Source organism: Charadrius vociferus, unplaced genomic scaffold, assembly GCF_000708025.1.
Source record: "Charadrius vociferus isolate BGI_N301 unplaced genomic scaffold, ASM70802v2 scaffold218, whole genome shotgun sequence".
Lineage (NCBI taxonomy): Eukaryota > Metazoa > Chordata > Aves > Charadriiformes > Charadriidae > Charadrius > Charadrius vociferus.
The window spans coordinates 469,678-481,450 of NW_009650084.1; the positions used below are offsets into that span (position 1 = coordinate 469,678).

Consider the following 11,773-nt stretch of genomic DNA (forward strand, 5'->3'; position numbering starts at 1 on the left):
AGAGAAGAGAGAAGAGAAGAGAAGAGAAGAGAAGAGAAGAGAAGAGAAGAGAAGAGAAGAGAAGAGAGAAAGAAAACATAGAGAGAAACAAGTTCTCCTTCCCTTTATCTGCTCTGATAAGAGCTATCGCACTGAGCCTATCGCAAGCACTACAGGCACTCGGCAAAATGCGTAACTCTGCCGATCTGCTAAGGCAGTCAAGAGAAAGGAGAAGGGCATTTGATAGGAACTAACTTTTCTTTGCCAGTCTCAGCACCGGCATTATCAACACCCTTTATAAAGAATTGTATCTGCTGCTGGTTGATAATGGTGAGCAGGGGCTTTCATTGGTATACAAAGTAACCTCCGTGACCTTCAGCGGAGAAGGTATAAAAACCAAAGTGTTTTTCGTGGGCGACTGTTTGGGCCCTGGTTAAATTTCTTCATTTCCAAGAAGGACACGTTTCGGGGAAATTTTGTGAGAAAATGGCAACTTTAAATGAAAAAAAGACCTGCAGCGAACGGATGGAAAATTTTCGTCGTTTTGTCTGGAATCCAGAAACAAAGCTCTTTATGGGAAGGTCCTTAATTAACTGGGGTAGGTTTTCACATGCAAGAGTCTTCTCTTTCTTCTGGTATGCTTAAAAATCTGGGGGTGGGGGTGTCATCCTAATGAATGGGATATAACATAGTGCTACATGTGTCATAATTGTTGAAAATATCAGTTCTCATATGTGCTTTTGAGCCACTTTTAGAGTGGCTCTTCAAGTTGAGTCAATTAGAAACATCTATCAAGTAGTTCCTGCAAATATAAGAAAACTTTAAAATTATTTTGGACTAAATACTTCAAAAGGACAACACACAACACATTAACAGTTAACTTATTAATAGCTAAGGGGGATGGTTACACTATGGTTCTGACAATGCTGGCTATTAGGGGGTTCTGGTATACGGATCATTTCACTTAATTGGTGGGGTTTGTCCAATTATCTGGAAACGGGTTTTGCTTTTCTGAAATTCCTTTCTAAATTATTGTCTGCTCAGTAGGTCCTCTCTCTCACCACCGCATGCTAATGCAAACTTGTGTCTACAATGACAATGTGTTTTCTGATCTACGTTCTGGGAAGGGCAGCTCTGACCACGTTCTTCCCACAGACTGTAAGAGTAGATACAAGTTTCCAGGTGATTTTTCTCTGCTGTGATGCCCATGAGTGGAGCTTATTGGCCATTCTAAAACCCAAGAATTTTACAGAAAATCAAACCGAAATGAGAACCCTTTGACTTTGGAGAGATGAGGTGCTATGAAGCACTGATTATTAGAGCGAGCAGTTTCTGACAGCCCCCCCAAAATTCTCGCTGGCTGCTTGCGGGGCACCAGTCGCATGTGAGACACGTGGCTATGCACACGCGGACAGAAATATGGTGTTATTCTACATCTCACACCAGAATAAAATAGCGAGATGACACATTTTGCTGCGGGTGATTTCAGCTGTAAACGGCAGTGAGGTGATACGGATCTAAAATCAACAAAGTTGAAATGCTGACATCTATCATCCAAATAACAGAAGGAGCAACTTGTTTTTGTTAAATACATACCTCGGCTGTGTCACTTAGTCCATGTATAATAAGGTCTTAATACGTGAAGTTACTTCAAGAAGCCACACAATCTTTTAAGCTTTATATAATCTGAGCTAAGCACCAACCACTTCAAAAATCCTTGCAAAATTGAACAAAGTTTACAATTTACAGCCAAAGAATATTCTTCTGAGTGTAGAGAAAAAGATCCAAAGCACCACTCCTTTCATAGGGAAAACCTCCCTGGGGCCAAGGGCAGGAAAGCAAAGGCCACTGCCACTGGGACAGTCCCAGCAGCGGAGGGATCACTGGGCCTCGCTCTAAAACTGGGATTTTACCCTCTTTTTTTTTTTTTCCACAGTGTGGATCAGCCTGTACTACCTGGCTTTCTACGTGGTGATGTCAGGGCTGTTCGCACTCTCCATTTATTCTTTGATGAGGACAGTGAATCCGTACGAGCCGGATTACCAAGACCAGCTGAAATCCCCAGGTACTGCCACGGTCCGGCCGGCTGCTGCCGGGGCTGGGCTGAGGCATAGGCAGAGCCCAGGCATGAGGGGAGACAAATGTGGAATAAATCAAGTCGACTGTTCCCAAACGAGCCCTGCAAAGTTTAACCTCTGCCTGAAAAAACTTTTAGGCTTTAAAAAAACCAAGGAGACATTAATTTCATTTATTCATTTTTATATATTTGTATATATAGATATTTAAATAAACATATAAATACATACCTCCTCTCCACACGGGCAGGGGTCAGCCCCTGGGGAAACCTTGCTTTCTGCTGCAGCCCCCAAGCATCCCGGAGGGTTTTGTGATACCCAGCAAGACAGGGGCATGGGATGAGACACTGGGATGAGCAGCCCGGGGTGGGTATTTCCACGTTTGCCGGAAGCATGGGAAGTCCCTGGGAGAGCAGGAATCTCTCCCTGCTGGGACGTGCTGTGCCAGCAGCCAAGCAAGTAAAAATAAAAAAGACACATGGGATTAGGAATAAAGATCTGTGGGACACAAAGTGAGACTGGGGAGGGACAAGACAGTATGAGCGAGAGCTCATCAGTGCACGCTGCAAAAACTCCACCCCTCTAATGGCTTGTTTCTACAATGAGAAGGAAAAAATTACTTTTTTGAAGCTGTAGCCCTAAAAAGTTATTCTCTCTGCCTGTTGCTGAATTTTGAAGTTTCCTTTTCCCAATATTCACTGTTTGGTGTTTGCTGGCAGAATAATTCCCGTAAAATATTAAGCGTGTCTTTTTCAAAAGCTGTTTCTCACACTGCAGTACGATTTGTTTCTTTAACCTGATGTGCCTAGCGTAACTGTTATTTTTAACAAGTCCCGGGGAAATCCAGTGCAATTGCTGGAATGATTTTGCAGCTGTTCTGATAACCGCATGGATTTACATGAAAAGAAAAGAGTTTAGCAGCAGCGGAGGCTTTAGGGTTTCAGTTGAACAACTCACAGCTGAGAAAGTTTCCGTACGTGGTTCAACCCTACCCAGTAAAGCCTGGGGATCTCGTACACATACAATACGAGTCTTGATGCAGCGTAATTGCTCTTGTCAACTTAAATAAACAAATCTGTGCCTGGCACCTCTTCTCTGCTTTGCCTTCCCTTCTCTTCCTCCCATGAAGGTGTAACGTTACGACCCGATGTTTATGGGGATAGAGGACTACAAATTTATTACAACATGTCCGACAACAAAACCTGGGAAGGTTTAGTGACAACTCTTCGGACTTTTCTGACAGGTAAAAATGAGGTTTCCTGCATCATATTTAAGAAGTATGTTGTCATATCTCCTGTATTAGGTCTAAGGACCTTAAGTCAGTGTTGCTATTTTCTGTTTGTCTTTTTGAAATCACAGATTTTGAGTGCAAAATGTATCTTCTGAAAGGGAGGAGCAAATCACCTCATGAATCTATAAATCAAAAATAAGTAAACACGTCTATTAAAGCAGAGCCTTTCAGAGCTTTTACTTTGTCTAATCCTAAATAGCCTTAATAAAATAGGCAAATGGAAAGTTTGAAGGAAGAGGGAGGAAAGAAGGTCTTCAAAATTAGTCTCATCTAAATTAATCTCATACTGTCCATGACTACAAATATCAAAGTGCCATAGTAAGTCTTGTGAAGCCATTGCACAGTGTCATCAGAGAGTATAGTCAAAGTAGGCAAGCTGCTCCATTTGCCTGTTCGTATCTTAATATGGTTATATTCCTTTTGAGCCTTAATATCATATTTCTGCATTTCTCATACATTTATTGAGAAAAATTGTATTTGAAATTGACTTTATATGCAGCTATCAACACAAATTACCAGCCTTAACTCAATTTGATCTTCTTTTTTGCTCTGCCTGGGTGTTCTAAAAGAAACCACAAAACCCCCAAACAATTTAAACTTTCCTCGTTCCATCTAATCCCAACTTCACTTGAAGTACAGTCTCCCGTGATACAACCTCCAGCCTGATGATACTGGAATGTATAACTTATATATGAAAAGCTTCAGAGGGGAACTTTTTTTTCTTCCTTCACACATCTAGCATATACGCCGGCTGCTCAGCGTCTGAACATCAACTGCACCAGTGACACATACTTCATCCAGGACACCTTTGATGGCCCAAATAAAACAAAACTGTCCTGCAAATTTACCTCAGATATGCTTCAAAACTGCTCTGGCATCACAGATCCTACGTTTGGATTTCCAGAAGGAAAACCCTGTTTTATCATAAAAATGAACAGGGTAAGTACAAGCTCAAGGTGCTGAGCAGGAAAGAATTCACCAAAAAAAACCCCCAACCCTGACAGCTTAAGTCTCTGCTGGGGAGCGGCTCCATCCTCTGCTGCCACGGGCTCTCATCTCTGCTTTGTACTGGGAAGATAAATTCATGTGGTTCTCCTGAGAGACCTCCGGAGTTACTAGAGAAATAGCGAGACTTGGTCACCACCCCTGGGAAAGTAACGTAGGGTAAAGCGATCTCTAAACCGATTTTCTAAAGCTTTGGGTTTCATTTTGTTTTGTTAGCACCTCCATAGCGCTCTCATCCGACAAACGAGTACGTACAACAGTTTCATTCCATGATACCACAATCCTGTGCCTTCAGCTAAGGCGTTAAGATATGACAGGAACTGAAGTGATTTCAGAGAGGTGCTACTTGCACACCTGATTTCTCCAGGCTGCAAAGAAAATCTTTAGCAGAACCTGTACAAACAAAATTCAAACCTGGTGGATATTTTTTTCAGTCAAAACCACCAACACTTTTTTTTTTTTTTTTTTGGAGAGGAAAAAGGCAACCTTCCATGCCTCCTTTAATTTTTTTCAGGGCATAGACAAAGGCATAAGCATTTTCTTTTTGTTTTCAGGTAATGTTCCGAGCCTTCTAGTTCATTTTCAGTACAAAGTGAAGAGTTTGCATTCTCCGCCAGCTCCTCATAGACAAAATCACTTCACTTTCAGTTGGGCTTGCGCTCTAGACTCAGGCAATGGACATTTTTAAGAATCTGTGCGAGGTCCAGCTGTGAGGGGAGAGCGGCGCCCATGATTTTGGCAGGTGAAATGCAGCCTTTTCCCCCCAAAAGCCTTCACCTCCTTCAGCAAGGCTGCCCACCCGCCCTGACAGGGGAAAGGCGCCTGGATAGTGCCTGGGCTGGATAGTGTCTGGGGGTTCTTCACCTCCTTTCGCCGTCACTGCTACAGGATGGCACCCCACTATTCTTAAAGGATCAAATGGGACCAAGAGTTTCTGCCAAAGCCAAGGTTTTCTAGCAAGCCATACCATGAAAAAGCACAGGGATTTGGCCTTTCCTTTATTTTCCCGCAACTAAGCTGATGCAGAAATACATGAAGCAGCACCTGAAGCTCCGTTAGCTGTTTGCTCGGTTTTACCTCAAAACGATTTCCGAGATGAGCACACGTGTGTTTTCAATTGCAGATTATCAAATTTTTGCCCGGCAATGGCACTGCACCAAGAGTGGACTGCACATATGTGGTAAGTGCATGTGGCCCAAGACGAAACCATTTCACAAGCACAGCAGCTCTGATGGCAAGTCCAGTGCAGTTGCAACCAGAAAGATTAGCCTGCAGTTCTGGAAATCGGATCATTCTGGCCAAATACTGGGAATATTCTCAGTTCTGTGCAATTCCTTGCACCAGCAGAGAAAAAAAAAAAATATTTAAGTCACCTGAAAATTTGTTTTTCCATGCTGCAAAGAACATTCGCTGTTTGCTTTCAGCTCCTGCTCGTGAAGTTCGCCCCTCCGAGCAGCTCCTTCAGGGGCTCTGTGCATTTCAGCAGCTGCTGTTCCCCGTTCACCCAATTCACAACCGCTGTAAAAGCACACGTGCCTGTTTTTTCTTGGCAATAGTAACAGCAGGACACTTCCACTTTTATTTGAAAAATAAAAATAAGACTGGGCACTAAACAGGCTGCTGACCTTGAGTTTTAACCCATTCTGCGCAGCTTTTAGCAGCCATAAAACACTTGCCCGAGGCTGGCTTATGGTTGCCCAGCCAACAGAGCTGCTTTCTTGCTTTACGAACAGGGTGACGAGTCTCGCCCGCTGGAGGTGGACTACTACCCTGTGAATGGCACCTTCAACCTGCACTACTTCCCCTACTATGGAAAAAAGGCACAGGTGGGTGCTTATGTATTTCAGTATCATTTTTTTTCTTTATCTTTGTCTAAGACGAAGCGTATGGGGCAGCTCTGCAATCTTACAAGAACTGGAGAGAAGGCTACTTTTAAGACTTTAAGTGGTAGTACAAAATTAAAGTGCTTTTTTTTTTTTTCCTTTCCTCTAGCCCAGCTACAGCAATCCTTTGGTAGCTGTGAAATTTCTCAACATTACGAGGAATGTGGAACTTAAAATAGTGTGCAAAATCATTGGAGCTGGAATTACCTTTGACAATGTTCATGATCCGTATGAAGGAAAAGTGGAATTTAAGTTGAAAATAGAAGACTGAGCAGCAACAGAGACACTTCTGAAATATACGTGCAAAGAGTGACCTACCTATTATCACATTAATCCGTATTTATTTTCTCACTATGATTTCTGTATAAGTTGCAAAGAGACATTTTCTACTGAAAGATGACCCATACAGCTAAAAATCACGATAACACTCTTAGTGTGTGAAGGAGATAGGAATTATCTCAATGTACATAGCTTACTAAGTCAAGGCCAAGGTATGCTGCTGCCTTTGTGCAGTTATTGGTATAAAACACATTTCCTCTAAACCACGCAGCTGTGCCTTCAAAGGAAATAAGTATAGGATCAAAACATCATTTTCAGTCACTTTCAAACCATAATAAGTAATTGATGTATGATACTAAATCTTCAATACTGAGAAATAATTAGATAGCTAGAAAAAGAAACCAATACTTTGAAATACTAGCAAGTAATATAATTCTCAATCTCTCTTGTATAGGATGTATAAATTATAAAAGTATATTAAAATGATCTGTATCCCAGTGCATTGGTTTTTTGTACTAGTCAGCCAAGTCAGATTTTTTTTTTTTAGTTGACAGATCTATGACTGCAAAACAAGTGAACTTGAAATCTGTCCTCTGGCTCACAGATTTTATTGTACTACTTACAACTTCTATATGTGCGTAACTTAATAAAAGTGACCGGTAAGACTGTAACATCTAGTTACATCCAGGAGAAGGGCGTTCATTTAACTACTAGAGTTTTCCGGGTTTTTTTTCCGGTAGAATAGCCCTGTATTGCAATGATGAGTTTGGGGTTACTTGGAATAATCTGGAAGATGCTGAAGTAACACTGAATTGTTAAGTGAATCTGAAATTTGAGAAGTTTAACTCTACAAATTGTGATACAAATACACAGGATTGCTCTGTCTGTATAGTATGTCTGTGCTAGATGTAGCCCAGGATTCTTCAGCTGGAAAATAAACATTGCACAGAAAAAAGATATTCAAGAGAAGAAATCATTTTACCCGTTCACTGCCTGGACATTTTAGGAAGTGGGAAGACGTAACACGTATACCTTACTTACTACAGCAGCATTCAGAAAGACAGCTTGCAGAAAGAGTCCAGTTAGAGGGGAGTTATTTCCTCTTCAAAACCACAAATGCTATTTGAACCCTTCTTAGAAAAATTTGGCATTCTGCATTTCAGAAACAATAAGAAAGTGCATTCTCCTATAAGATTTTCCTCACCCCTGGCCTTTCTTGCTTTAATTTTTACAGGGAGACTTTGCCTCTCTTCTAAGACACTGAGTGAAAATCAGTTTTATATCCTTGTTGGGACACAGGTCTCCTCCCGGGCATCTTTCCAAAATAATATGGAAAACAATGAAATAATAAAATATTTTTTATAACAAGATAGTGATTCACGCTCAAAAGTAATTCAAGGTTATCTATAAACAGAACATTTAAATATTGCCAAGAAAAGCAAGAAATCTTCCCTTAGTGTCTCTAACATAGGCAGATTCTCTGCTTTACTGTATTTGATTTAGTGCCTACGATTTCCATGTTTGAATTGGGCAGTGCGGTGTTACAAGCTCACATTTTACATTGTGCATTTACAGCACAACACAGGAAGATGCTGAAATTCCCCACGGACTAGGTATCTGCGCAGCCACAGCTTCAGAGGGACAGCCTAGACTGACTTCACAGAAAGACCTTTGATGAGATAAACACATGGAAAGGAAAGACTCACATCCCCACGTCGACTAAAGGACAATGCGTCCTGAGGTCAAAAAAAGGGTATGCGGGTCCACCGGATCTGGTTCTTTAAGTACAAAGATTGTCACCCTGAATTTAGATTTCTCTTGAACTTCTAGCCATCTGAGATTATTCTCTTTCTTTATTGGAATTATAGATAATAATAACACCGAGCAAGGTTTGGGGCTAGCGTAGCTGAAGTAGAAAAGCTCTGTGAAAGCTTTAAATATATTAATCTGGGTATAGTTTAATATTAGCTTGCCTGGAACCCAAATATAAGCACACTTAAACAGCATAACAACCAGCACGCAAGTATTTTGTCATACTGCGATGGCACAGCCCAGCACTACGTACGAGCATTTCATGTAGTCAACAACGTAATCATCAGAGCGGCAAAGACAGGCTTGCATAGCTGTACTTTGGAGACATCTGAGTGACAGAAGTTACAAGATAAAGACCAAACTAGCCAGGGGGGAAGGAAACCGGGCAGGGCGTCCTGCCCAAGGCACAAGAGGGGCGACTGGCGAAAGCAAAACTGAGTTAAGGAGCAGTGGAATCCCCCTTTAAGTGCTGGGGGGCAAGATGCATAAAACGCCGACAATGACAGGGGAGAAACAAAGATAGACACTTCCTCTGGTGGAAGAGCTCTCCAGCCTGATCGCCTTCACCTTGGAGACTAACGAGGACCTCAGCCATCAGTGCCAGCTCTACGACAGCAGCTCTACGCTATTGTACAGTCATAGATAATTTACTGTACAAGTGTTACAGACTAACATTTTTATATACATAGTAATAATGAATAATAATATGCAAGAACTAACCATTAGCACAAAGTGTGTTGTTAAGGAATGAACTCAGTAGTTTTGCTTTCAAGTTTAAAACTGGCCTCGATTATCAGTCTTTAAAGCACTCCCATTGCAGGTCTCCAACTCCTGGAGAGAGAGAGAGAGAGAGAGAGATACACACATACATGCAAGAACATATATAGATGTATACATATAGGTCTTTGCTGCTTTGATGGTTACGTTGCTCACTACATGAAATGCTGTACGTAGCGCTGGGCTGTGCCATCGCTGTGTTACAAAATACTCGTGCACTGAAGATCAGTGCAGAGACAACAGGAATATGGTGGTTGCTTTGAGACGGATCTTCCTCCCTACACCTCCATCTATTATTACGAATACTCATACGACTGGTAAAACCAATAGCTGAAGCGTAAAGTCCCGATGTCTATTATTAAAAAGGATGAAGAAAAAACGGAGTGCAGAAAAACACTGAATACAAGCTCCTTGATGCTGAAAGGTTTTTTTTGTGCTACGACTATGAGACCACAGCAAGTTCAAAATGTTTGCCCTCTGCATTTCAGAATTGCCAAGTGCTATATATTAATAATTAAATCTTTGCTTAATGGTCTCACATGATGTCATTGCTATTGCACTTGGGAATTCCTCTCATAATTTCATATAACTGGTTTTAATCTCTTACCTGTAATGAAAGTCAGGCAGAGATTGATTCCGCAGCAAATAAAGCTGTCTAACCATGTGCTACTCTCAGTAATTGGATGTAGAGTAACAGCTGCATCAATACGGCTTGCAGAAAATATTTTATGCTTTGCACATATACTCCCTTCACAAGCCTCATTTCTTTCAGATACAAAAGTTCAAGCTCAAACAAGATTATCTTGTTTAACATAAAATAAAAATGTGCATGAAAGAACAGGTGTCCTTTTCTTTTCCTCAGTTTAACTTGACAAACTCTCTCACTGGGTACAAACTGTTCACTTTTCTTCTCTTTCAATTTCTTCTTCTTGATAGCAGCGTGATAACAACGGACGCATAGCAGTTCTCATTATGTTAAGAGCAGAAATTAGGCTGAAAATTCCCTTTTTAGGATCCCACTACATCTCTCTCACTTGGTCAAAAATGAGAAAGAACTGCATTCTGGAGAGATAATTGGGATAACACCCTTCATCATTAATGTGGGTATTTATGTGTAGTCTTACTGTTACCAATGTGGGAATTTTATCATTCCAAACAAAATATGTTCCAGGGATTTATTACCATCTTTATCAACTAGATATCTAATTTTAATTATTCTGATTTCAAGTTCCAGCCCTTACATCTTGTGTTACCCTTCTCTCTGATATTGATAAGCCTGTTATAATGGTATTTTTTGGTGTGACATAAATCCAGTAATTTCTCTGTTTGTTTGTTGGGGTTTTTTGATTGCTTGGTTTTTGGGTTTTTTTTGGGTTTTTTTTTTTTTAAATAAACCGAAAGAGAGTTCCTTAAATCTCTTACTAAAAGATCTTGACCTTAGGTATCAAATAACTTGGGGAAGGGCTTTCTTCCGAGTCTTTCCCAATTTTTCTAACACCCTTTTTAAATGATGACGCTAACAAGTCCATAGCTGCTTACTATTGGTCTCACTGTATGTATTTGGATGTAACATCACTTTCCAATCCACTATTAGTTTTACCTATACATCCAAAATCAGATTACCTGGTTCCTTAAAACATGGTGTAGGAGATGTATGCAGTTCTTGTCCACCTTGACACCCAGATCATTTTTATGATCCTACATTTTCAGCATATAGTCTTACCTCCTGTGAGTGTAGCTTGAATCATCATAGAATCATAGAATGGTTAGAGTTGGAAGGGACCTTAAAGATCATCTAGTTCCACCCCCTCTGCCCTGGGACAATTCTTTGTTCAAAAGTCGTGCAGTTTAACCATAAGATTTTTCGGACATGCCATGCTTGCCAAGCAATCCACATTAATCTGTCCTTTTCATTTACTTATTTGCTGACCAGTATCACTTAAAGATATTTTTTAATTTTCTTCTGGGTTACTGAAAAAAAAGGTTAAATAGAAGTACAACCTTACTCGATGCAGCTATTCAGTCAGTGATAATGCCACAAAAACTATTTTTGATTCTGCAGTAAACAGTTCATAACCCTTTAACATACAACCTAACATTTAACATACAATCTGTTGATACTGTGAGATATGTATTTAAGATCAGAATGCAGTGAAAAAGAAAAGGCTTAAAGATGCTGAAACATATCCATCATTTCCTTAATTAGCTAAAAAGTTACAATCTCCTCCCCTATTCATTTGATAACACCTATTCTGTACTTTGCCATTAATAATTAACCTTGCAGGCTTTTGATTTTCTTCTAGCTGTTTCCTTCAACAGCTTTTCTAATATGTGCTTCAGGGCTGATCTCAGGCTGTCTAGACCACATTTGGACAAGACTTCCTCACATGACTGAAAACTGGCACTCTAGCATTATTTTAAGAACTTACTTATCACAGAATCACAGAAATTTCAGAGTTGGAAGGGACCTCTAGAGATCATCTGGTCCAACTCCCCTGCTAAAGCAGGATTGCCCAGAGCACATTACTCAGGACTGCATCCAGGCGGGTCTTGGAAATCTCCAGAGGAGACTCCACAACCTCCCTGGGCAGCCTGTGCCAGTGCTCTGTCACCCTCACTGTAAAGAAGTTTTTCCGTGTGTTGGAACAGAACTTCCTATGTTCCAACTTGCA

General features: G+C 40.7%; 1 protein-coding gene across 1 annotated transcript; it reads left to right on the plus strand.

The window, feature by feature from the left end:
* Positions 1-357: 357 nt before the first annotated feature.
* On the plus strand, positions 358-6,504 carry ATP4B (ATPase, H+/K+ exchanging, beta polypeptide). Its single transcript, XM_009892125.1, has 7 exons — positions 358-577; positions 1,916-2,044; positions 3,184-3,297; positions 4,085-4,284; positions 5,474-5,530; positions 6,084-6,176; positions 6,343-6,504. The coding sequence occupies exons 1-7, from the start codon at positions 466-468 to the stop codon at positions 6,502-6,504; spliced, it is 867 nt and encodes a 288-aa protein (XP_009890427.1). The 5' UTR covers positions 358-465.
* The last annotated feature ends 5,269 nt before the right edge of the window (positions 6,505-11,773 follow it).